General features: G+C 36.4%; 1 protein-coding gene across 1 annotated transcript in view; it reads left to right on the top strand.

The window, feature by feature from the left end:
- The first annotated feature begins 7,563 nt into the window (after nt 1-7,563).
- LOC120419394 (voltage-gated potassium channel subunit beta-2) overlaps nt 7,564-27,820 on the top strand; it is a 37,678-nt gene continuing 17,421 nt past the window's right edge. The window contains exons 1-5 of the mRNA XM_039582066.2: nt 7,564-7,676; nt 10,039-10,108; nt 13,361-13,470; nt 14,122-14,400; nt 14,465-14,649. Coding sequence (XP_039438000.1) covers nt 14,356-14,400; nt 14,465-14,649 — 230 coding nt within the window. The 5' untranslated portion in view covers nt 7,564-7,676; nt 10,039-10,108; nt 13,361-13,470; nt 14,122-14,355. The remainder of the gene's footprint in view (nt 7,677-10,038; nt 10,109-13,360; nt 13,471-14,121; nt 14,401-14,464; nt 14,650-27,820) is intronic.

The raw sequence follows: 27,820 nt of genomic DNA, 5'->3' as shown, positions 1-27,820 counted from the left end.
CCATTTAAAGTTTTCAATTGCGCAATGCAGGTAGAAAACATATTTTAATCTAAATTTTGATCACGGAAATAGATTCTACGTCCAATTTCCTTCAAAATTGAGTCTAAGACCGACCCTCTATGATTTGCGGTTCCTGAGTTATCGTCGTTTGAAGATAGGGGTTTTGCTCAAAAATCGACAAAAAGTCGATTTTTTGGGAGGGTACAAAAATGGAGGGGGTGGTCCGATTTGGATGAAATTCGGGATTTTTGCATGTTTTGATAGTCTCAACAGCTCTGCCAAATTTGAGCAGAATCGGAGATGGTAATTTTTAAATTTGCATTTTTTCTTGCACACTTCAGGTGGAATGACCCGTATTTGGTTATCCGACTTAGAGAAATTTCAACGTTTTTAAAAAAAATCTTAGTGGGTATAACAAAAAAATATGAAAATCAGCTATAAAATTTTTGGGTTTCAAGTAAATTAAACATTAATTATCTTGTCAAAACTGATAAAAAAAAAATCCAACGTTTCAGAGGAATTTGATGAAACGCTTCAATACCAAAATAATAACAAAATGTGGCATCCTGACTTAAATTTTTTTAAACAATTTCAAGTCATTTCTTTAGGGGTTATATCAAAAATATTTAAAATCAAGTTTAAAATTTCCGGTTTCCAATGAAATTATTCGGTTGGAGACATTATTTTAGCGCAAAATTAATTATTTTGTCAAAATTGGTCAAAATTTTCCCATAGTTGCAGATGAATTTGATATAACACTTTAATACCAAAATAATACCAAAATGTGCCATCCTGACTTGGAAAATTTTCCACAATTTCAAGTCGTTTCTTTAGGGGGTATATCAAAAATGTTTAAAATCAAGTTTGAAATTTCCAGTTTTCAATGGAGGCATTCGCTTTGAGACATCATTTTAGCGCAAAATTAATTATTTTGTCAAAATTGGTCAAAATTTTCCCATAGTTTCAGAGGAATTTGATAAAATACACTCAACCCCCGGTGGTTGGCCACTTTTTCGTTTGACACTTTTTAGTTTGTACCCCGTTGGTTTGACAAAGTCAAACTAAAAAGTGACGAACTGTCACTTTTTACACGGCGCTCACTCACACTATCAAAACAAACGTTTGGGAGTGTGTGTGAACTCCGTGTAAAAAGTTATATAAAGGGTGTCAAACTAAAAGGTGACCCCGTTCGTTTGACAACAGTTGGTGGCAAACCATCGGGGTTTGAGTGTACTGTAATACCAAAAGAATACCAAAATGTAGTGTTCAACCATTGACAAATTCTGCAATTTTGCAATATCAAAAAAATACCTTAAATTGGTATTATACTACATTATGCTCTTGCATAATCCTTAAGACAAATTTTAAAGGGTCCAGGAATACCAAAATTTGGTATTGATACCAGAGAGAGGTAGTATTACGCATTCCCCTTGTTATTTACTTTTCAGCACCCAGCTCTTAACCCAAATTTTTTGTTTTTTTTTGTTTCTGAATTGAATCTTATGGGAAAACAATATCGATAGATATTTGAAATTTATTATTATGAAAATAGCAATAAATTATGATTACTGGTTTTTTAATAATAATAATTTTCTGTAGTTTTTTAAGAAGGTGTACAGGAAGACCCAAAAATCACCCAATTTGACCAAAATGAAGAATATAGGTACCCAGAATCCAGGGCTGTCTCATTGCGCCCTTCTCTTTTCAGCCCATGGGTAACAATGAGACAATTTGATTTTTGTTCATTAAACTTTCCAAAATCTATGTAAATCTTTCAAAGCATGAATTTTGGCATATTTATTGAGTTTTAACTTTATTTAACCAGAAATAAAAAGTTATTTGGTATAAATACATGGATTAATTTTCATTTCATTTATTTCGTTGTTTAAGCATTCCATGTGTGAAGTTGCTGTCCTAAGCTGAGATGTGGACTACCTTTCAATAGCTGATTAATTTAAAGTTGGGAACAGAGCTTGCGGGAATCGAGTTAATCTACTGAAGAAAAAAAGTTTCAAGGTAACCTTCTAAATATGGATTTTACAAATTTAAATACTTTTTAGTATAACTTTTGTTAATTAAAGTTTAAAGTTGACAAAATTGCTTTAATATGTTCAAGGCAAGTCACCTGCAATGGAACAATACAAAAACATGATGTATTACTAGAAAAGTACTGATTTTCTTATAGTGTCTCATTGTTCCCCAGCTATCTCATCGTTCCTGCCAAGAGCGTCTACAATGAGACAGTGGCATAACTCTGGCTGTAGAGGTCGGATCGATCTCATATTTGGGTTAATGTTAGAACACTTTAAATGGAAGAAAATGCAACAAAAAGCTCATTGCTGATGAAAAAAATACAAAAATCTTTGAAATTCATGCAGGGTTATAAGCCTTGTATGAATCATCTTTTTTCATTATTTTTAAATTTTTATTTATTCAGTTTTCTTTTCCATGTACATTCATTCAGTTAAAATGTTATTGAGTGTCCAATCACAATCGATGACTTTTCACCTCAATTTTAAATACTAGCAACTTTTATTTATTCATGAAATATTGTAGCTTTCGCTATTCAGTGATTTCAAAGTAAGAGGTCCTACATGTACAAAAGGGAAAAGGGATACCTTAAAAACTAACTTATAAACTACCATATAAAGAGCGGATCAATGCAGCTGAAGACTGCAATGATTTTTGTCGAAATGCATCAATTATCTTATTGGACATAACATCCAAAGTGTCAACTTCGGCTAATTGATGAAGTTCACTGGTGCTGAACCAGGGAGTATGTTTCAGAATCATTTTCAGAATTTTGTTCTGAATTCTCTGAAGTTTTTTCTTCCTGGTTAGGCAACAGCTTGTCCAGATCGGCACAGCATAAAGCATGGCAGGTCTGAAAATTTGTTTATAAATTAACAGTTTATTTTTGAGACAAAGTCTAGAATTCCTGTTTATAAGGGGATACAAACATTTAATATATTTGTTACATTTAACCTGGATACTTTCAATGTGACCCTTGTAAGTAAGGTTTTTGTCAAAAGCAAGTCCAAGATATTTCACTTGATCCTCCCACTTTAAATTTACCTCATTCATCTTTATAATGTGATGACTTTTTGGTTTAAGAAAATCAGCCCTTGGTTTGTGAGGGAAAATAATAAGTTGAGTTTTTGCAGCATTTGTAGTAATTTTCCATTCTTTCAAATAAGAATTGAAAATATCCAAGCTTTTTTGTAATCTTCTTGTGATGACACGAAGGCTTCTACCTTTGGCGGAGATGCTTGTATCATCAGCAAAAAGTGATTTCTGACATCCTGGGGGCAAATCAGGCAAGTCAGAAGTAAAAATATTGTATAAAATTGGACCCAAAATGCTTCCTTGAAGGACGCCGGCAAGTAAAAGTAGTTGATCAGATTTGCCGTTCTGATAACATACCTGCAGAGTACGATCCGTCAAATAATTTTGAATAATTTTCACGATATAAATCGGAAAATTAAACCTTTTCAATTTCGCAATCAAACCTTTATGCCAAACACTGTCAAATGCTTTTTCTATGTCTAGAAGAGCAGCGCCAGTAGAATAGCCCTCAGATTTGTTGCTTCGAATTAAATTTGAAACTCTCAACAACTGATGAGTAGTTGAATGCCCAAGGCGAAAATCAAACTGCTCAACAGCGAAAATTGAATTTTCATTAATGTGCGTCATCATTCTATTAAGAATTATTCTTTCGAATAATTTACTAATAGATGAAAGCAAACTAATGGGCCGATAGCTTGAGGCTTCAGCAGGATTTTTATCCGGTTTCAAAATTGGAATTACTTTGGCATTTTTCCAACTACTGGGAAAATATGCCAAATCAAAACATTTGTTGAAAATTTTGACCAAGCTACTTAAAGTTGCTTCTGGTAATTTTTTAATTAAAATGTAAAAAATGCCATCCTCACCAGGGGCTTTCATATTTTTAAATTTTTTGATAATAGATTTTATTTCATTCAGATCCGTATTAAAAACTTCATCTGATGAAAATTCTTGTTCAACAATATTCTGAAATTCTATTGAAATTTGATTTTCAATAGGACTCAAAACATTCAAGTTGAAATTATGAGCACTCTCAAACTGCTGAGCAAGCTTTTGAGCTTTTCCCCATAAGTTAATAGAATATTATCACCATCTTTTAAAGAAGGGATTGGTTTTTGAGGTTTCTTAAGAACCTTTGAAAGTTTCCAAAAAGGTTTGGAATAAGGTTTAATTTGTTCGACATCTCTTGCGAACTCTTCATTTCGCAGGAGAGTGAATCTGTGGTCAATAACCTTTTGCAAATCTTTTTGAATTCGCTTCAGTGCAGCATCACGAGAACGTTGATACTGTCTTCGGCGACCATTTTTCAGACGAATCAAAAGCTGAAGATCGTCATCAATAATGGGAGAATCACCTAGCATCCAAAATTGCATTAGTTAAAGATTCCAAGGCTGAATCAATATCAGCTTTGGTTTCTAAAACAAAATCACGATTTAAATTATTCTCAATATAATGCTGATATCTGTCCCAATTAGCTTTGTGGTAATTAAACACAGAACTATTGGGTCTGGTGACTGCTTCATGAGAAAGTGAAAAAGTTACTGGAAGATGATCAGAATCAAAATCAGCATGAGTCACTAAAGGACCACAATACTGACTTTGATTTGTCAAAACCAAATCAATTGTTGATGAAGAAAAGCAAGTTGGCCCATTCGGGTATAAACCAAATAAAGACCAGAAGTGCAATCTCTGAATAGAATTTTACCATTGGAATTTACTTTTGAATTATTCCAAGATTGGTGTTTAGCATTAAAATCACCGATGATCAAAAATCGAGATCTATGCCGAGTAAGTTTATTCAAATCCCCTTTGAAATAATTTCTATTTTCCCCAGTGCATTGGAAAGGCAAATATGCAGCTGCAATCATAATTTTCCCAAAAGAAGTTTCAAGTTCAATGCCAAAACTTTCAATAACTTTCAACTTAAAGTCACGTAACGTGCTATAAGTCATACTACGGTGGATAACTATTGCAACTCCACCGCCATTTCGATTCATTCGGTTATTAGTTATTAGTAATAACTTTATAATCTGGATCACTTTTCAAATAAGTGCCAGTTTTTAAAAATGTTTCGGTTATAACAGCAACATGCACGTTATGAACTCGTAAAAAGTTGAAAAATTCATTTTATTTCGCCTTTAGGGTAGAGTAGTCATCAATGAGACACGGGGAACAATGATAAAATGGCTCTCACAAGTCGTAGTTTCAACAAATCAGGCTCATATTTTGGGGAAAGGTGTATCTACTGGATACACGTCTGCCATAATAGTGGCTTTGGTTATGGACGCTCCCTTACAAAGTTATTCATAAATGTTTGATTCTGGGGTGTAAATGTAAATTTTGGACAAAAAATACTTTTTCGCTCGTAGGCTGCCATTTACACCAAAACTAATATTTATTCAAATTTCTTTCGACGTTCCATAGGGATTGAGTTGGGCTACAATGTCCTTTCATTAGTTTTGGCCAAAATTAAGAATATACCCAGATCCAGGGCTGTCTCATTGTTCCCCACTCATTTCAGCCCATGGGTAACAATGAGACACTTCGATTTTTCTTCATTAAACTTTTCAAAATCTATGGAAATCTTCCAAAACATGAATTGAAAGTGATTTTTTGCATATTTCTAGAGTTTTTACCTCATTAAACCAAAAATACAAAGTTATTTGGTGTAAATATATGGATTTAACAACATTTAAATACTTTTCAGTATAACTTTTGTTAATTAAACTTTCATGTTGGTAAAATTGCTCTAAAATGTTCAAGGCAAGTCCCTTACTATGGAACAATACAAAAACATGATGTTTTACAAGAAAAATATTGATTTTCATACAGTGTCTCATTGTTCCCCAGCTGTCTCATTGTTCCTGCCAAGTGCGTCAACAATGGAGACAGTTGAATAACTCTGGCTGTAGATGTCGGATCGATCTCATATTTTGGTCCATGTTAGAACACATTAAAAGAAAGAAAATGTATTAAAAAGCTTATTAAAACATGCTGATGAAAAAAATAGAAAAATCGTTGAAAGTTGAAAACCAAAAGTGTCTCATTGATGACTACCCTACCCTAAAGAGCGAGCATTAAAATTCATAACATTGATGGAATAACTTTGATCCATGATTAAACTTCAGGGTAAGAACAACATCATTCGCAAATTTTAATCTAATCTACATCCAAATTGCTTCCATCATGGATGTAGCATTACTCATTGTTTGAATCAAACCAAACAGTGAGTTTTGCAAAAAAGTCATTTTTCAAACGTAACATCGCCGAGATCCTGCCCAATTTCAGGAAGAGGATTTAAAATTCGTGGATGAACCCGAACCCGAAACGACGTTAGCATAAGAAATACAATTGTTGTTACCTAACTTTTCCACGGTAGGGGTATTTCTAGTATTATTCGAGTGAGACAGCACGAACGTTTGATTTAAAGATGCAGGTACAACCTGACTTTGAGAAAATTTCGGTTTGGATTTCGGCTGATGCTTAACACGAGAATCCAAAACCTTTTTTCTGATGGGGCAATCCCAGAAATTTGATTTGTGATTTCCACCACAATTTGAACATTTAAATTGGGTGACTTCTTTCACGGGACAATTGTCCTTGTCGTGAGAAGAATCCCCGCAAACCATGCATTTTGGAACCATAGCGCAATGATCAGTACCGTGACCGAATGCCTGGCAACGCCGGCACTGGGTCAGGTTCTGGCCATTACCGCCATGTTTCTTAAAATGCTCCCACTTCACCCGTACATGGAACAAAAACTGAACTTTGTCCAAAAGTTTCAAATTGTTGATTTCATTTCTGTTGAAATGAATCAGATAAAATTGTGAAGTCAAACCAAAGCGAGAAATATTCCCGTTTGATTTTTTCTTCATTGGTATTACTTGGGATGGGGCAAAGCCAAGCAACATCTTAAGTTCGTTTTGGATCTCATCCACCGATAAGTCGTTGGAGAGACCTTTCAGGACCGCCTTGAATGGACGAGCATTCTTGGTCTCATACGTGTTGAAATTGTAAAATACAACAAAATTTCAGGTGGGGTTAGTCTTGAAAAGACTTTTTAGAATTTTGGAAAAAAAACTCAGGTAGTCTTTAAAAAGACTATGAATTTTGTTTTGAAATAACTCTGAGCTTAGGTAGTAAAAAATACCGCAGCTCTAGTGTCCGTTCACCACGAGATTAGTGCCTTGCGAATCTTTTTTCATGTTTGCGATTTTCAAAAAATGTAGGCGTATCAAAGGTACAAATACGGCCATATCATTCTTTTTCTAATATAAAGATTTCCGGGGAGTAAGTGCTGATTTGATGTCACGGGTTTTTTAAACAGTATTGCTGTCATTGGTGTTCTACAATTAAATCTGCACCAATGTCGCAGAAATTTTCACCCAGCATTTGGGACGGTTTAGATCATAATTGCTAGTAACCCCTTAACACATTGTTGGATATATTCGGTATCTTGTTACTTTAACGTTTTTTGCGTTTAGCTACCCCTTGAGCATGGCGCATGCGCCGTACTGTTTCTTAAAAGTGTAAATCTTTATGGTTCACCTTTCGGAATCAAAATCAAACTTTCAGTAAAGTTAAAGTATATACAAACAGGATTACATTAAGTAAGTTTTGCTGTAAAACTTCAGTGTATGAGTGTTCTTTTGCAGATCTGTGATAACTGTTGCATACCTGTTTTTAATTTTTCTTCAGCGGAAATCTTTGGCTATTTTTAGTCGTCGTAAAAATTACTGCTATCCTAGTTTTATACTAAAGCTATCGATGTGGAGTGTTGTTTGATTATCTAGTTTAATTCGATTAATTTGTGTAAATAACTAGTGAGAACTATCTGTTGAGCACAATGTCGAAATTCTCCTCGAAACATTAGCTATTGAGTGCAATGATTAAGTATCTATTACTTAATCAAGAAAATTTTTGGGTGGTGGTGTGCGGTGGGAGGGCGGTGATGGAGTGCAGAAAAATTCTTCGAAGCGGCTGAGTTTATTCTAAAATGTGTAGTGAGGATGGCGAAAACACCTGCAGAGTGTGTAGTTTGTGTTGAACGATTATCATTGAAAAATAAAAGTTTTCTCTTCACATCGGATGCTTTTTTACCTTTAGAAGAATAAACGGAACACACAATTTTCGTTAGGGTAAGATAGAATGAGTGTTGTAACCATTCAATTTTCTACACCCTTTTTTCTGACGAATAAGTAGTATTTTCTTTACCATATATTACCACTTAAAAGTTGCACTTTTTTATGACCTCTGATTTTAATTGGTTTAAGATGGAATAAAAACACATTTCTTTCTTCAAACTATTCATAAATTGGTGTTAACCTCAAACCTAAGTGACATACATAAATATTAGTAAAATTTAAAGGAAAATATACTCAACCGTCAACTGTGCTGAATCGTCTGTAATCTGGAGAGGGAGAGCAGTATTAGGGTACTTTGTAGCTTCAAAACTACATAAGTTATGATAAGTGACTTAGTTATCACCAACTTAAAATAAGGGAAAGTGGTTAGACCTGATATCCTTTTTTTGTATCGCAGAAAAATTACTTTGAACTACTGATTGGGAAGCTTCAATATTCATCTAACAACGGCTGGGATTTATGATTAGAATTGTTATGTGAGCTATGCCGTTTATGTAATACTCTTTTTTGGATGATTTTTGGGGGATCACCTCTTCAATGATTTGTAGAAATCTTTAAAAAAAAAATATTCAAATTTGACCAAATTATAGGTTCTCCAGAAGTATCATTTTCACAAATAACCTTTTTGGTTTTGTGAAAATTATTTAGTTTTTTTTAAAGTTATTTTTAATGTAAACGTTGAGTGTATCTCCCCCACACCGTAAACCTGAGGTAGACTTTCTTGAAATAATTCGATTATTATCGAACTATCAAAAATCTAGCAAATCATCTACCACATTGATCACACAAAAAACTGTGGTAGAAAAGTATTTACCGCGAACAATGTTTGACAATTCGACGCCAACGAAATGTTTCAAGAAATTCAACCGCGGATCTACAGAAATCTTTGTAACAGTACGGCTTTTATGTCAATGTCCATCATTGTAAACGGAATATAGTTAATGTTTACATATTATAATAGGACGTCATGAAAAAAAGTCCAGATTTATTCTAAAAAAATGTTCGTCAGATAAAACTCCTACAAGATCCTTAACTGTCTGGAGACGGTGCCTGCAGCTCCCTTTACAGTTTATACGCATTCCAATAAGAATGTAACAGAAAAATCAGACTTCGGGTCCAGACTGTTGAGAATGAAATCATTCGGTTGAAGTTTAAGAGTTTTCCTTGAAAAGAATCTAAAAGAGCATACTGAAGCAGATATTCAGACGAAACTGGCACTACTTATAAACCAGATAAGCTCACATTTTAGCTTTGTTTAGTAAGTTTACATTGAAAATTGGTTTTAATGTACTTTTTCAGGTAAAGCTTATCAAAACATTAGTTTATGAACAGCTATTTTTATACAATTGTTATTTTATATTTTAAGAGTGCTGTGAATTGTGTGGTTTCGGACAAATAATTGACTCGCTGTAAACCCGTCGGAAAAAAAAACTCCATTTCGACCCTAACATCTTTGCGTGAGACATAGCACTTAATGAAATTTGATATTTTCTGGAGGACTCATTTGCACTTGTAGTATTTCATATATTGTTTCAAAAGTTTTTTTGTCACCTTTATGTTTAGAAAAAATCATAACAATAGCATGTTGGCTGTGAAATATCTCTAAGAATTGGTAGAATGTTCGATAGTTCCGTTAAACTTTATTATTGCCTAATGCACAAGCTTACTTAGCTTACAGGCACTACTTTTTGATTGATAATAAGAACATGCTGTGCGTTTAGTTTTGTAATATTTTGTAATCAATTGCATGCTTCTACACATTGCATAGTTCATGTGTGTCATTTGTTTTACAACATTTTCAAACCCGTGTATTCATTTTCGTCTACAGTTCATCAAACTGGCTCATCAGTTTTGGTTTTCGTTCCCTCCGCCGGGAGCATCTGGTGGGAGTTCTTCAAGTAAGTTGGTTTCCTGGAATAAACTCTTCCCCCTGGTCACTCATAATAGTTCCCCGTTTATGTTTTAAGACTATTAAAACCTTCGCTTGTACTGATTATCCACTTGATGTGTTGTTACATGTGATAAGAAATGTGTTTACTCAACAGCATTCAATTGATGGAAAGCACCTAGTTCAGGTTCAACATCTTCTAGTTACATCAGATGAAAAGCATATTTTCGTAGGAAAATTTGGCATTACTGAATTTCCGAAATACTATCTGCTAAATATTATCTTTTGAATACGGCGAAAATATACTCTTACCTCTTCAATATTCGTCCTGCCAAAGAAATCTAACGTCAACATTTTCATTTTTTATACAACACCAGATGGACAGGCAACAGATTTCATGATATGCGGATCAGGTTGGGATTAAAATAAATTTAAAGTTATCGGTTATAGGAATGTCTCTTCTCATTATTTATTTTTGGGATGTGTTCACGCAGACCATTCTAGTCATGCTAGTCAATGAAAGGTGATATATAAAAATCGCATTAATGTTCAATGGACTACATAATCCTACGAATTTATTTTCCTTCTTCCATATGTTTACCAGCATACGTATTTATCCGTATTCAAAGATATGAGCTGCATTGTTAATTTGATTTTGATTGACCGCGGTAAATTTTCTTGAAATATTTCGAACTGTCAAAAATCCACCTAAGCATTTACCACATTGATCACACAAAAAACTGTGGTAGAAAAGTATTGTGGTTTTTGAAATAAATCGAATTAACAGCGCGAGTGTTCATCATCTCGCGAAGCAATTTTCTGTTGTTTCTTTTCTGAGTGTACCCCAAATGTCACACGCGAAACCAAAACAAAATTTCGCCGCGGCACCAAACTGAAATGTCGCCAGTTGAGCTGCGACAAGACTCGCGCCGCGTCTTACACGGAGCATGGAATCGATCACGAAAATCTACCGGAAATCGTTTTGTGAGCGTGGATTTGATCATCCAGATGGACCATTTTATGATGTCTAGCTTGGAGAGGACAATTACAGCGCTTTTGATTTTCAAGTTGGTGGCTGGGTCTTCCCATTTTGACTCTATAGAGCTTATTCAATCGACACCCGCAACATCCCGCATCAGCAAAACTCTCTCGGTGAGAGGACACAACGGACCGGATTGAGGTCCCTCGACAATGAGGCCACTTATTTTTGTTTTATTCAGACGGAAATCCATCCGTAATCAGCAACTTAACCAAGACTTTTTCCCTTCTGCGTCTTTTTCTGAAGCTGGAAATTGACTGAACTTCATAAATTACCCCAAATGAAACAGTTCTAGTGGTAGTAGAACTAAAAACCAAGATTTTAAACAATAATTTAATCTAAAACGTTCCATTTCCTTGGCAGATCAGAAAAGATCAGCCACGTTTTTCTCATCATCCAAAGCCGTCAAAACAAAAAAAGCAAACACACTGATTCAAAACCACCTAAACATGCTTGACAGAAATTTCGCGACAGAAAATCGTCGCGAGAGTTAAACTTGCTCAGTTCGGTTTAGTGCCGCGGCGACAATATCGACCGCGATCAATTCGACGCCAACGTCGAATTTTCAAGGAAATTTACCACGGTTCGCCAAAATCAAATTAACACTGCAACTATGGTTTCTATTTTCGAAGTACTAATTTCTTCAAACTATTGCTCTCTCATGTTATTGTTGTATAAGTTTAAGAAACGAAAAAAAGATACGTGGTATTCGCTGACGTGACGTGTTTAATAAACTGATGCGTTAAGGTCTTATGGCTGAGTGGGGCCAGCTGTTTTAAACATGTTATGTTCAGTGTAAAGAATTGAATTGTTGACCAAGTGAATCATATAAAAAAATAATTGGCATGCTCACGTTGTTTGAGCTTAATGTTAAAATTCATCTCTGGATACCCAAGCAGCCACTTTTCGCTTCAGTTTACGGTATTAAAAAAGACTTCTCCCGATCTGCGTTGCCAGGCCCTTGGGAGCGTTCATAACTATTCCATACATTGTTCACTATACATCTAACATACTAACACTTTCGAGTCAAGCTGCATGAAATTTCACAGCATTCTAGCCTGCAACAGCAAGCATTAGTTAATGGCCTGTAATATTATCCTTACGCCAATTTAAACACTTTTTTTTAGATCTAATATAAGTTCACTGTATAACAATCTTGAAATAAGTTTCAGGCCTTAGAATAAGTTTGTGTATCGACTTTAGAACTCCTCAAATCACGTTTCTTTGATTTGCTGCAGATTTTAACTAAGTTAACCTTTGAAAAAAAATCTTCAGAAACAAATCTAAATATCCGAATGTTAAAGCAGATTGTTTCCTCAAAAGCATATTTGTCTCATGTGCATTTTTAAGTAAATGAAAAACAAAAAGTATTTTTTCAACTGTTATTTACAATAAACGCATACTTGTCCCACCGTTCCACTATTTACAATTTACTGTTTGCAATTGTTTCAAACATATTGAACAATTTGGCTTCAACATCCTAAAATGTTATTGTTGACGCTTTTTTAACAAAACTTGACCACAAATTTCCCGTGGGGCAGCTATGCGTTTATAAGTAGTATATTTATCAAAATAAACGAAATAAACCGAACGTGATTCGGGGAGGTATGAAGTTTATAATTAAAATTGTAGAAACAGTTCCAGAGTTTTTTTTAAAAGGACCAATAAACTATTGTCTTTTATATGTTTATAGGACCTAATAAAAAAAACTCTAAAGTTATAAACGGTGTTATTGGGCGTGTTCCTAAAAAATGCACGCATACGGTAGATTGCACCCCAATTTCAAATAAATTAATTAAAAATATTTTACCATCTTCAATGATACATAACGACCATAACAGACCTGCAACTTGAATCGAACTGTGTATTTCATTGTTGCAATAAAAAAATCAGAACAAAAAATCACGTTGCTTTTGCAGCTGTGATCGTTGAAAAAACAGATTCGTGAAGAGTTCAAGTTCATGAGTGTTGCAAAATAAGAACCTGTTGGTGTTGTGGGATGTTGCACTTGTTTTAGTTTGCCAACATGATGTCGTAAAATTGCATCCGAGTGTTCAAACAATGGAGTATCACAATTTCAGTTGATGGAATACACACAAACATTGGCCCAGAGATGTACCAGTAATGATTTGTTTTGAGCAAAAACTTGTTCTACTATATTTTCCCCCTTATCGATCCCTTTTACCCTCAACCATACCGCTCCATTCGAAACATTCTAATCAGATACCAAAGCAGGACCTACCGAGGAGGAGAAACAAAAGGAGCGCCAGAAGAATGAAAACGCTGAACGAGAGCAACAAAAGCATCAGAAAATTGAAGCTGCTATATTCAAGGTAATGTTCTATTATATAATTTATATGTTTTTATGTATTCATGGTTCTAACATATTTTTTACAAAAACTTAACATTACTTATCATATAGATCTAATGTCAATGTCGTTTTTCTAGCTGATTTTGTCATTCTATCGTAGTTTGCATAATTGGGTTCATCCAAATTTAAAGATTCTTACAACTCTGATCGATTGATTCGGCTTGCAGTTGAATTGTTTTAAAACGAGTTTCGTAGAAAAGAAAAAATAGGCCCTTTAGTTTTTTGATAGAAAGGCATTGAAAAAATTATCATTTTTTACTGGATACCCGTTAATTTAAAAGATATTACATTTTATATTATTAAGAAACATTAAACCGATGATGATCACTTTTTGCGCAAATCGAGGGATTTTGTTACCCATTGATGTAAACTGTGGCGAGTCAAACAGTCAAAGTTTTATCTTAATCAAATTCTACAAAAGTATTCTTGATAAATCTAACTAAATTAAACCGGACTAATTTTCAATGTTTCACAAAAAAATCCAAATCTAAAAATATCTTGAGCACGAAGTCACTTGGATGAGTTTTGTGATGTTTTTTTTCTGATATGATGTAATTAGTCTTGATTTCCTATGTTGAGACATTCTAAAAGTTTGCATCAAAACTTTTTTTAGCGTGAAGCCCGCGAGGTTCGCCAGCTTGATAACGAACTACTGAATCAACGTCGTGCCCAGGAAAGGGAACGGCAAGCGCAGTTGGGAACAGATCGACAGACAGCACCGTTACCGCTTGTAACAACCGCAACCACTCCTGGTAAGGCAGAAGGACCCAATTTATTTGAGTTGGAAACAAAAAGTTCGGATGAAAAATCTCCCGGTACGAAAAATGAAACTGATGCCACCACTAAAATGTCATTCAACGAGCAGGAAGAACTCACTAAAGATCACTCTGAGGTAGGCTTACATTGTGTTTCTAAGACCGAATTTGTACAATTCTTTATTCAAATTTGATCTACAGGAAGAATCACCTCAACAAGCACCAACAATAAATGCAGCTATGTTGAACAAGACATCTTTCGTAGAGTATCAAGAGACGACACCAGCAATACCATTTGAATTTATACAAAACCGACAAGATTCTACTGAAAGTGAATTGTCAACTACCTACTCGCATTCACAGTCAGAGGCATATCAAAAGTTAATGTAAGTGATCATTGTCGATTTATCAGTGGTCTACCTAAACTTGTTTTACTTAACCACTTTTTCTCTTAGCATATTTCTGGAGTTTTTTTTAAAAGGTCCAATAAACCAAATTTCCAGATTTTGCTTTTTGGGTATTTTTAAAACCGCCTTTAGTCAGGAGTATTAAAAAACACCCAAAAAGCAAAAACTGAAAATTTGGTTTATTGGACATTTTCAAAAAAAAAAAAAACTTTTACTGTTGTTTCACGCAGCCATAAAAGCCCCTCTCCCCTCCCTTTGAATTATAATTGTCAACAGGGACAAATCGGAGCTACATTATGAAAAAGGACAGCAGTTTAAGAGCACATGAAACTTCAAATTAGTAAATAGTTGTACACTAAAAACCCCGTTGGTTTGACACCAATTGTAGTCAAACGAACGGGGTCACTTTTTAAGTTTGACATCCCCTTTACACAGAGCTCACACACACTACCAATCGTTTAGTTTGACTTTGCCAAACTACTGTCACTTTTTAGTTTGACTTTGTCAAACCAACGGGGTACAAACTACACGAAGAGACCGACCAGGGCAAATCTAAGAAAATCTTTATTAATTTAACTAGGAGTATGGGTCCATTTTTAACACAGCTTTTTTTCAACAATCGATTGTTGATTTTGTTAACCCGAAATTGTTGACCACCAGTAACTAAAAGTAACTAAAAATAATAGTTGGAATTGCCATTTTTGTTGGTTACATGACCGAAACAAAATTCTAGCAATCGACTGCTAGAATATTTTTTTGACAAAATAACTAAAAATGTGTTGTTTTCAGCTGAAATATTGTGGGATATTCTGTAAAAAACAGGCTGGACCATGTTTTTCAACTATTTCTGAGCCATTTTTTTTGTTTCAACCGAAATATTTTTGCATGCAGCAAATTACTAGGGGTTTTAACAAAACATTGCTTAATTAAACAAAATCAATGTTAGTGTCGATATATATTTTCTTTAAAAACATAACGATACATGCTGGGCTGAATTTCTAGCTATATTTTCAACTTATGTCTTACTTGAATAACAAAAATATTCGAACATGTAATCAATAATCAGCTGTTGTCAGCAATATTTTTTATTGAATTTGCAGTAAATTTTGTAATACTGCCTCGTAAACAAATGCTGGGTGTTTTATATTCGCATTTATTCTGGCTAAAATCTTAACAGCTTATTCTATTTTTTCGCAATTCGCAATTCGCAATTTTCAGTGTAAGAACGGGCCTTGACCGATCTTATGCACTAGGTTCCCGATGAACACGCACTGCCCTTACACCTACATCTCACCCTTGCTCTGAGTCAGTACGAGCAACACGCTAGAACACGCTTTGAGTGTTCGTGCCAGGCATGCACACCTTCTTTTCCGGTTACGCATTTTAACTCGGCCGGGGGTGGTACATTACGTAGGGTTTGATGCAAGTATAAGCGCCTAACCATTTATAGTGTGCCTATTAACTTTCATTAAAGCAAAACCTGTTATATTTTTAGTTTGAATTCAAAAACTAATTGTTATTTACTGTGTATTGTTTTCTCCTGAAATCTTCCCTATTGTTGAGTCGTGTTAATCTGTTGCTATTTCTTCTGTCGCGGTGTTTTGTTACAATATTTTGGTCCTAAGCATTTTAGAAAAGTTTTTCAAAAGTACAATAGTAATATTTGTGTTAATCCTCTAATCATTCCATAAATTGAGTAAAATAGAGTGGAAAAGCGTTGAGAAATAAGAGAATCAAATGAGTAAAATCGAAATCAAATGGAGGATAGTAAACAGAAGCCGCGTTAGAAAATCAGTGAAACAAAATAAACAGAAGATAGGTGGTAGCTGAGAATGAAGATAAGAGAAACCCCTTTGTGCGATGTTTCAGGTACATCCACAGCAGTTGACTCAACATACTGCGAATCAAAACAATACCGTCTACAATCACAAATTACTTCCCTTTCCCACATTGACGCGCCCCTTTCTTCTAGCCGTCTCTACTCTGACCCTCGCTGGTCAAAGGTTTACGAGTCGTTTCCACAGGCCACCAGCTAGGTTACACCTTGTCATCATGATGACTAAACCAAGCCAACGTGGAGGTAAGAAAATAGGACACTTGCAAGGAACCAGAGCCATGCTGTTTTGTCCAAACAGCACTACGGATGTAGTTGGGCTCCTTCCGGGATGTTCCTCGCCTGGGTGTTGTCAACCGACGAGTATCATCAGTATCATACACCCTTGGCCTGCAACAGCTTATACTATTTTTTCATGAAGTAATTAAATAACTGGTAAAAAGTATAAGAATTTTTTTTTGAAATTAAATATGTCTTTATTGAACTATCTTATAATAATTACATTTCATTTACATTCTTAGTGGTATGGCTAAATGCTCTTCATCTTTGTTGTATTTTTCGTTTTATTATTAACTGTTCACATTCATTTATTTACTTCAAATTGTTTTACATTTTTGCATTGAATCGAATACATTTGGGTAAAAAAGAAAAAAAAAATCTTTAACAACTAATCCTAACTTAAAACTAAAAATAAGTAAATTCATTGAAATATTCAAAACCATTAGAACAAGTAAACTACGAACTGTATTTCAAGATTAATCCTCCAAGCGTTCTTACTTGTTCCGCACGAGTTTTGCACCCACGCAGTGTTGTTGTCATCTCGATGAAAATGTTCAGAAGTTCTTGTGGTGAAAACAGGTCACTGCTGCCTTCATCCGTTGATGCTGGTTGGTTTTCCCTCGGTTGCTGACTGAAGCCTGGAGGTGTTGTATTCTCTGCAACTTTTTGCCGCTGATTCAACGGCAATGGCGGCAGATTTGGAACTACTCGAACAGAACCTGCTACTGGCGACGCCAAAGCAGGAAAATCCACGTCCGTGTATGCAGGTGGTGTTTTGCGACGATTTGGTTGGTGCCTCGTCGTCGCTTGCTGCCGAATTTTTACAAACTCAGCGCGTTTTGGGCAGCTTCGATTCTTGGTAGAATAGTCGCCGCCACAATTGAAGCATTTCGCTTCAATGTTCTCGTTGATTGTTTCGCAAGCTTGAGTTTTGTGCTCACCTCCACAGGTTGCACAACCACTCTTGATGAAACAGTTCCTCCCACCATGTCCAAATCGCAAACAGTTCGAACACTGTGTCACGTCACGGTGCACTGGACGATAACGTTCCCAAGTCACGATGATGTTGAAAATTGCCCGAACTACTTTCAGCTCAGACGGCGTTGTCGATCCTTTCTCGAGATGAACCAGGTACAGTTGATCACGATACTTGATGTCCTTGTTGTGTCTCGTCATCTTGAAGACTTCAATCACGTTCAACTTCAGAGTTTTGAGCTCTTCTTTCAGCACACTCACATCCATGTCGTACAGGCCTCGGAGGACCTGTTTCATGGGGCGTTTACCTGGATCGTCATGGCTGTAGTATGCAATCTTTGTGTTGTTCAGGAAATCCCGAACGTAGTTGTAATCCTTTCTGGTAGGTAGCAGAATTTTGAGTCCATCAGCACACAAGCGAATGGAAGCTCGTAAAGCACCAGATTTGATGAACCCGGTTAGCCATTTTCGCACCGAATCCGATGACGATGTTTTCACAAAAAATGGGTGGCAACTTTTCCCGTCGTTCAAATTCTTCCTTCTCGCTCACGTCCACAGGGAGGGTAGCGAACGGGTTTCCAGACGAATTTTGAGCGTCCTTGCCCAAACTGCCTGGCTTTGCAGGTAGCGCTTCGGGATTCTTTAGCTTCTTCAAATCTGCTGGTGAAGACCGCCTCTTTTTCTTGCCGTGAGGCATTTTTTGCACTTTTTAGCACTTTATGGTGTGTGAGGGACGCACGTCAGGCTCGCTTCTCTGCTGATCGCAGACTGAAAAGTATAAGAACAAAACAAAAGAACAAACAAACTGTTGTTATAAAATATGTAAAGTTTGATTAATGCTTTAAATGATTACCCTGCATAAATTTGAAATAAAAGTTTAAAAAAACGTAATAAAAAAATGTCGTTAAAGATACCAAGAAAGATGTTTCATTTAACATTAATTCCTCAGAAATTTAAATCGAGCATAATTTTCACCAAGTTTTAAGCTTTTATTTTTATTATTTTGTATAAAATTAAGAGTTGTATTTACTTACCATCATTGTGATTTAGTTATTTTTCTTTTGGTGGGACACAGAATTCACACAAAGCAGAGATTTTTGCTGCAAACAGACATATGAAATTTTTTAGTCACTTTAGAAGTAATTCATGTTCGGCTATAAACTGAAAAAAAAGAACGCAATTAAATGTTGCATAGATTGAAATGATGAACGAAGAATATGAATAAAGCTCTTTACCAAGCTTATGTTTATTTAACTACTTTTGGGAACACAAATTCATTGCATTTGATTTAAGCTCAAATCATCGTACTCCGATTCCTGAAAAAATATTTTGAGTTTTTCTTACCAGTTTATTAAGCAGTCGTATTTCAACAAAATTTCCAAGATACATAATAATTATCTTCTTTTATTTATTTAATATATTTTCATTTAATTTTTTGATATTTTTCATCATCTCTATATTTTATGTTGCCATGTGTACGCATTTATATGTATTTTATAATTGATAATTCTGAAAGAAAAAAATGGTTCATTAATGTTAAGACACGAAGCTTTTCAATGATTCAGTTTTCTGATAAGAATCACATAAGATAAATTATTGGGAAAAAAACCCATACTTACTTAGATTAACCAACATTATGTTAAATTTGCCCAGGCTGCTCTATCCGTGAAGAGTTGGCCCGCATCTTCCTTCTACTGCCCTCTTTTTCCTTCAAATATTTTGATAAGGGAGCCCCCGCCAGAAAATTATTAAAAGGATGCGTACACCGACAATTAAATAAGCAGTTTAAAGCTTTATTCCTCCACTTTAATTTTTGATCACGTTTTCGGTTTACACCTGAACAATCTTGAAATTATTTATGCGGATTTGTGATTCCTCTCGTTCCATCATTCCCTTGCATGGCGAAGGTCGTCCTCTTGCTCTTCATAGTTAATAACCTGCAAAGAAATCATCAACAAACCTACTCATCAATTCCACCTCCTCAGTTGCAACACTTTGATGTTCCACTTCAACATTAGCTAAATAGTGTTATTTTCACCTTTCACATCCTCTCACTTCATAATTAACAACACAACAACAACAAATCGAAAATTTTGAGACGAGATTTGTCTGATCATGCCTTCCGTCGGACAGGGAAGTAAATGTTGGCCCCGGTCTAACCTAGAGGGTTAGGTCGTTAGCTCAGTCCGGGTGTAGGAGTCGTCTCCCTGGGTCCTGCCTCGGTGGAGTCGCTGGTAGGCAGTTGGACTCATAATCCAAAGGTCGTCAGTTCGAATCCCGGGGTGGATGGAAGCTTAGGTGTAAAAAGAGGTTTGCAATTGCCTCAACAATCAAGCCTTCGAACACCTAGTTTCGAGCAGGAATCTCGTAATCGAGAACGCCAAGGCAATGCTGTAGAGCGAATAATTTGATGTTTTTGACTTCTTGAGTGTTTTTGAAAACGACTTGAGTCAGGGGTATTAAAAAACACCCAAAAAGCAAAACCTGAAAATTTGGTTTATCGGGTCTTTTTAAAAAAAAAAAAACTCCAGAGTTCATCTTTTAAATTTTTTAACCAATTATTAATTATATTCAACCTTATTCAACCAACAAAATTTTTGAATTTGTGGTGTTGTAAACTTTTTAGGCACTGTCCTTTTTTGGGCTAAGAACGTAGCCCAGTTACCGAATGCTGATTGCTAACTGGGCTGATCGAAAAAATGACAAGGGGAACATCGATGCATTATATTTTATCAACAAAAAAAATTAAGCACCCCAAAAATGTGTCCAGACCATATCCTTCAACTTTCCGTTGAACATGCAATTTCATGAAACCATAAAATATATTTCTATTTGATGATAATCATATTTGCATCCACTGACCCCTCGATCATTTCGCTATGTTATCCAGGTTTTTAAGCGAAGATGGCGTTCGAATGGCGAACATTCGAAATGTCAAAATCGCGCAGTAACACCAACATTAGAAAACAAATGTGGCTGTCATGCCATGGCACACTTTTTTCGGAATATTGGTACCACTGCGTGATTTTGACATTTCGGACGTTCACCATTCAAACGCCATCTTCGCTTAAAAACCAGGATTGTTTTTGCTTTGTCTGCTTATCGAGTGCCCAGTTTAACAACACCCACCCAGTCACGAAATATTCTAGCAGAGCTGGTTCTGTCAGAATCCTGCTAGAACGATAGAACATTTCTAGCAAAACAATGCCAAAGGGCCGTTGTGGGTTTGTAAACAAAGAGTGTATCCCTTTCATGCCAGATGTAAACATCCTCTAGCGTGAGCAGGACACACTCTTTGTTTACAAACCCACAACGGCTCTTTGGCATTGTTTTGCTTGATTTCTGCTAGAATGCTCTAAGAATATCCAGCTCTGTAAGAACTCTGCTAGAATCCTGCTAGAACGTCGTGACTGGGCAGTTACAGAAAAAATACTGTACCGTCATCAGGGGTGACATTGGGTCTGGGGGTGGCATATTCAAGCAAGAAAAAAAAAATAGAGATACATAAATCATAGAGAAATTTTCGTAGAAAAAAAAATTAGGCTCTTTACTTTTTTGATAGAAAGTATTGAACAAATTCTCATTTTTTGCTATACACTCGTTAATTAAAAGATATTACAAAATAATCGCGATTTTATATAGGAACAACATTCAAAGAAAAAAAGACGATTTTCAGCAATCAACTGGGCCATGAAATGAACAAATAAAATCGGTTCTTTTACGGGACTTAAACCCGCAGCCAAAAATTAGACCTGCATCGTGCTTTAAAATTACAAAAATCTTCAGCAATTTTGAACATAGTATAAATTGGAAAATATTCAAATTTGAACAGTTTTGAAATCACTTTCATAAAGACATGTTATTTTCATCCCAAATCATACAAGTTTCCTGTAAAAAGGTCAAAACTCATAGTTTTTTTTTTGTAAAGATAGGAACAATCTTAAGGGATTACATACATGTCAATCGGTCATATTACTAAGTAATGTTATGCGCTCAAAAGTAATTTTCATAAATATCATTACACACTGCATGTACTCGGCCTCGGCACTCGGCCATCAGACCGATGAAAAGCTGAAAGGATAAACGCATATATGAGCTTGACATTTCGGTCAAGTAGGTTTCCCATACTGATGGGCTACATATTTCACGGTGTAAAATCACATAAAATTGCATAAAATAATACAATATTTATTTTACACCCAGGCCATTTACACGCAGCTGGATTACTACATTTTTAGATGTGTATGTTTTACAATTTCAACTGCTCAAAATATAAATTCAGTTTAAATTTGGACAACAACCGTCTGATGCATGGCAATTTGATTTTTACAGGTTCAAAAAACAGCTGCCACGATATCGCATTACTATGAAGGCCAAATCGGCTCATGTTTGGAGTAAAGACTCGTCGAGTTGGTTCCGTGTGCATCACGAAGGCCGACTTGCAAAAAATTTATTCTTAGAAATCATTAAAAGTAAAAGCAATGAAATAATGACTGAATATAATTTAAAATATAAACGGAATTTTAGGGTTTTTTGAGTTAAAACTCGTATTTTTTTTAAGGCAAACTCGTCAAGTGGATTCCGTGAACATGACAAAGTTTATTTTAAAATCTTTGAAATCGTTTATTTTTTATTTTTTTGAATATTTTAAGTTAAATTTCAAAATCCGACTTCGTCGTGCAGACATGATATCAAGCAAAACAATGTAAATGGATCAATGTGAGTTTGTACGCTGCTCACTCCTAATGTAAACATCGTGTATAGAATACATTCTTCGTTTCCACTCATTGTCCCATTCAAAGTGTTTTTCTAGATGACACATTCTCTTCGGCGACAAAAACGACACGTTTATTTCAGCCTAAACATTTTAAATATTCATTCGTTTGTTTTATTTGTCCAATCATCAATCGCAACTTGTTTATCCAGTACAAATGTAATTACTTGTAGAAAATTAAATTTCTAATCCGAATCAGTAATATACACATTCCGCCGTGACGTTGCAACGCATTGGCTTTTCTTTTTTCAGTATTTCGGCTATAACTCAAACCATATTTGACCGGCGCCGGTATTGATCAGCATGATAGGGGCCTTTGAGAAGTTGCGAAGCGAGGAAAGATAGCACCCACTCATCTTCCACGGCTCGTGGATGTAACTTCTGGAGGTCCTGGTCAATAACGGAGTAGCAACTGCGGGTGGGCACCTATGCTTATGCTTATGCTTTTATAACTCAAACCATATTTTGAAAAGGTACATATGTTATCACAGATTCGGAAAATACTTTAAGTTTCCTAAAAAAAACGAAGTTGACTTTATAGCTGTCGGCCACCATTGCTGGTACCAACCACTAGTGTCTTCCTTTTTATCTACAAGGACTTCGCCGCCCTGGGCTCCTAAGTGTATGAAAGTATGGCACGGAGCGACGGCGCCGAATACCCATATTTACACAAAGAATTTCCTATAAGAAACAATATTGAAACGTTATTTTGAGCAAGTATTCTTTATTGAGAGAGGAATATGTAGCGTGACTTTTTCTCAATCCTGACCCAATTCATGTTTCGCCATTAATTCTGCTCTCATTTTCAGTGTAAAATTGGCCAACAAATCGGATGCAAACGTCACGAAATTCTAGTTTCAACATAAATCATAGTTTTTGTTAGTTTGAACAACTATAGGTTTTGATTTTATTAACACTGGAACGCCCAACGAATGGCCAACTTACACGGACGCTCAAGCCTCACAAAAAAAATTGGAACGGTAATTACATTTCGCTGGTTCTTGGGCACAACTCAACCAATCGGGACGATTCTTGTTTCCAGGGATTTGTAAGAATGTTAAGATGATCCTAAAATTTTGCAGAACTTGATTTGAACAAATATGTGATTTCTGCGACCTTTTTTTTTTTAAAAAAAAAAACTGCCTCCGTGGAATTTTCGGCGATTTTTTTTACACGCAAAAAAAAAAGTTGGAACGATGTTTTTGATCGCAAAAATTACAGATTTGATCAAATTGAGTTCTGCAAAGTTTAAGCATAAGCATAGGTGCCCACCCGCAGTTGCTACTCCGTTATTGACCAGGACCTCCAGAAGTTACATCCACGAGCCGTGGAAGATGAGTGGGTGCTATCTTTCCTCGCTTCGCAACTTCTCAAAGGCCCCTATCATGCTGATCAATACCGGCGCCGGCCACCACCAGTGGTAGGGTCACGGGGAAGTGGATGGGAATGTTAGTCCGATACTTGAGTGATAGAGACCGCCCAATCGACTGCATCTCCGACAAAGTATCACATGAGTTTTGAGGGGGTTAGTAGATGGGTATGAGGTCAGGATTCACGAGTGGCAGTAATGTGACCATGAGCATTTTGTTTATCGGTTGAAAATTTTAAATCTTAGGCAGTCGGTTGCGGAAAGATAGATAGTTGATTATTTAAAAAGTTTTTTTGATCGAACGCGTGCCAGCCGAGCAGTAGTGCTATGGGCTGGACTTATCAGTATATTTTTACTGTTTTAACAATTTAGATAACGCGAGCAAATTTCAAAAATAGTAAATAACTGACGCTTTACTTTTCATAAAGTCGATAGTTTGATGAGTTAATACTAAAACTGCCAGTTGGAATAAATTTTTACGATCATTTACGACGAAAATTATCGCGAAAAAACAGGACTGCGCGACCCCAGAAGCACTGCACTTATGAAGGCATTATTCAATTATTATAACCAATCACCCCATGCACACAAATAGCGACACAAAAGAGACGAAAATGATTGCGCGTATTCCCGAAAAAGACACGCGGCATACCAGCCTCGAAACGACGCGCCGCACTTTCGGCAAATGCGCGCTGTCAAATCCCATACTGTGCGTTTTGTTTTTGTTGATCTTCTTCTTCGAATTGCATGGCATTGTTGCCGGGTATGTTTTTTATTGCACCAAAAGTGCAGAAAATCGCTGGCAACAGTGTCTGCGGCACATTCTGATATGCCGCGTGGCGTGTACCTTCGAGAGAAACGGACAATATGGCGAAAAAACAGGACTGCGCGTCTCCAGAAGTACTGCACTTATGAAGGCATTAATTGAGTTCTGCAAAGTTTTGAGATTATCTAGACATCCTAACAAATCACTGGAAAAAAGAATCGTCTTGAAAAAATTTATGGGAAGTGTATTAAAAGGTGGTGTTGGGGGTCTAAAAATATAAATGTTTTGTTACGTAATGCAAGTACGCTCCCTTAATATTTTAATGGTTTTAGGGGCAATTTACAAAACACGTGAACGTTTAAGAAGGGAGTTGAGAAGCTTCATGTTTCGCCATCGTGGTACTGTCAGTGGACTTTCCGCCCCAACATTCCGAGGAATGGAGGAGAACGAGCGCAAAAGGAAGAAAAAGGACGATATCAAAGTGGAGCAGAATCTGCTCAACAACAACAAGTTCAGCCCGCAAGCGGAAAACAAAAACAACAACAATGCCAGCCCAGCAGATCTGATTTACAAACTAACCCGATTTGGAACCAAGGAGACCTGCTTCTCTGTCAAAGATTTTGACAAGTTGCAGGAGCTCCTCCAAAGGAAGAAAGTGGAATTTTACACCCACGGCCGAAGAAGCGAACGATTTCACTGGGTCGTTGTTCGTGGTTTACCTGATCAACTGAAACCGGATGAGGTCAAGTACCTGCTGAAGAGGGATCTCAAGCTGGACGCGCTGGAGGTGCATGTCATCAAGCGGAAGGAAAAGTCCACGGACGAAACTCCGTACATTGTGGTCTTCCCCAAGTGTCGAAAAATCGATTTTTGGTCATATTTTGAGTTGAAATGATAATTTTAAATGGAAAAAAATGTGGCAGTAGAGGATTAAGTTTTGGAATGGTTATGATATCATACGAGACAAATTTCGATAATAGTGAAAAAATGAGTGAGCTACCGCTAGGCTAGGTGGCTTGGTTCAAAATATTATCGTTTTTATTGATTTTCGCAAAAATTACATTTTTCAATAAATCATGACTTCACGCCATTTTAACCGATGGAAAATCAAACGGCAACTTCTGGTAAGGTCTGGCCTACACGGAGTAAAAAGAGATCCCAAAATCGTGAACAAGCGTTCATGAAAATGAGAACCTCAAACAAAGTGTTCAAATCCCATGGTACGATTTTGAACACTTTGTTCGTGGTTTCCATTTTCATGAGCACTTGTTCTGAGTTGATTTGGGCCTTCGAGTTGGCCAGTCGATCGTCGGGTTCTCTCCGTCGCGCGCGCGTTTGTTAAAAAACTGGACTTAACTGAAAAAAATACGAACAGTTTCGCGGTGAAATTTGTTCTCGTTCGTCTTTCGATAGAAGTTTCTTGAATCGATTAAGCTGTTGGATACAATTCGAGTCGTATTCGTACTAACTTTAATAATCGTAGTCGCCGTTTGTTTCTTAAACAGGAAATAATGTATTCTTTGCGAAAATTTTCGAGACACTTAATTAAATTCGTGGTAATATTATATTCTACATTGTTTCAAGTTCAATCCCTTTCCATAGCACCGCCGCTCGGAAGGTTCGTCGTCGAATAGTTAATAAAACATGCATTTTCATTTGAAAGACTTTCTCAAAGCATCGTTGCTCAGAAAGCACGCCGGCGGGAAGATACACGAATACGCGTTTGAGGATTAAATTAGTACTTGCGAGGAAGTAGTGGAAGATTCTTGAATTTATTGAAAGAAGGATTCGTGTCGTCGTGTTGAATTTCTATAGTTGAGCCGGCTGTTCGCGGTCCAAACTGGGCAAATACGTGGTAAAGTCTGTTGCAAAGAAGTTTACATGATAACGAATAATACGTGACTAAAAATTTCATTTCGTTTTGAAAGCCCTTCCCATAGCATCGTTGCTCGGATGGCACGCCGACGGTAAGAAGTAAAAAATACGCGATTGATAAGTCCTTCTCACTTTCCGGTCATATCATCTACCAAGATTAATACTGACCTTCCCTTTCCTTCCCCTACTAACACAATTCCCCCACTTCCCGTGATGCTTGAAGGAGATGCTGTGGATTCAACGGTCTCACGCGGTGTCAACAGGTAAAACTCTGTGTCTGATGAGTCTGCAACTTCGACTATCGGACTAACATTCCTACCTTTGTTGAACTGCATCTCCTTGGGGGGCGCCGGTATTGACTAAAAGCAGAGATCTTCAGGGGTTATACAGTGAGGATGATTAGCTCCCACTACTCATCTGTTGGTTCATTGTGTAACTTCAGCTGATCCGTCAATAACGGAGTAGCAGCTCATTGGCAGTCAACCATGCTCATGCTCATGCTCATGCTCCATTTTCATGAGCACTTGTTCACAATTTTGGGAACTCTTTTTTCTCCGTATATGGGGAATGGTCTGGAGAACACTTTTCCCGAAGAGAGTATAATCAACGGTTTTACCTGAAAAAGCATCAAATTTTCCAGCATGCTATGAAAGCTTGATGACCAGCCTGAAAAGGCTATCAATAAAAAAAAAACTCTGCAATGTATGTGCATACAAACATATCAAAAATCAACGAAGAAAAACATTAAACCAGAGAAGTTATGTTTTTCGTGGAACAAAAGTTGCTCAAAATCGATGCCAAACAGCTTCCTGAACACGGGAAGTGTAAATAAAAAATTAAATTAATTATCTGTCAGTCATTTAAAAACAAGTTTCTGTAAGTGTCACACTTGATTAGACATAACCCACATTATTCACATTCAAATTTGACTTGAATTTGAGTCAAATGAAAAGTTTTGGGTCTCGTGGCGCAGGGGTAGCGGCTTCGGCTGCCGATCCCGATGATGCTATGAGACGCGGGTTCGATTCCCGCCTTATCCACTGAGCTTCTATCGGATGGTGAAGTAAAACGTCGGTCCCGGTTTCTCCTGTCTCGTCAGAGGCGCTGGAGCAGAAATCCCACGTTAGAGGAAGGCCATGCCCCGGGGGGCGTAGTGCCAATAGTTTCGTTTCGTTTCGAAAAGTTTTGGGAAAACCACAAAATTCAAACCGGGGCGTTCAAACGGATGCACCAAAAGTTGCTTTCTTACTCTAATTTCCGCCTCAGACTTGCGCACAT

Source organism: Culex pipiens, chromosome 2, assembly GCF_016801865.2.
Source record: "Culex pipiens pallens isolate TS chromosome 2, TS_CPP_V2, whole genome shotgun sequence".
NCBI lineage: Eukaryota > Metazoa > Arthropoda > Insecta > Diptera > Culicidae > Culex > Culex pipiens.
Note: the sequence above shows the minus strand (reverse complement) of the source record. Positions and strands in the feature narration are given on the sequence as shown.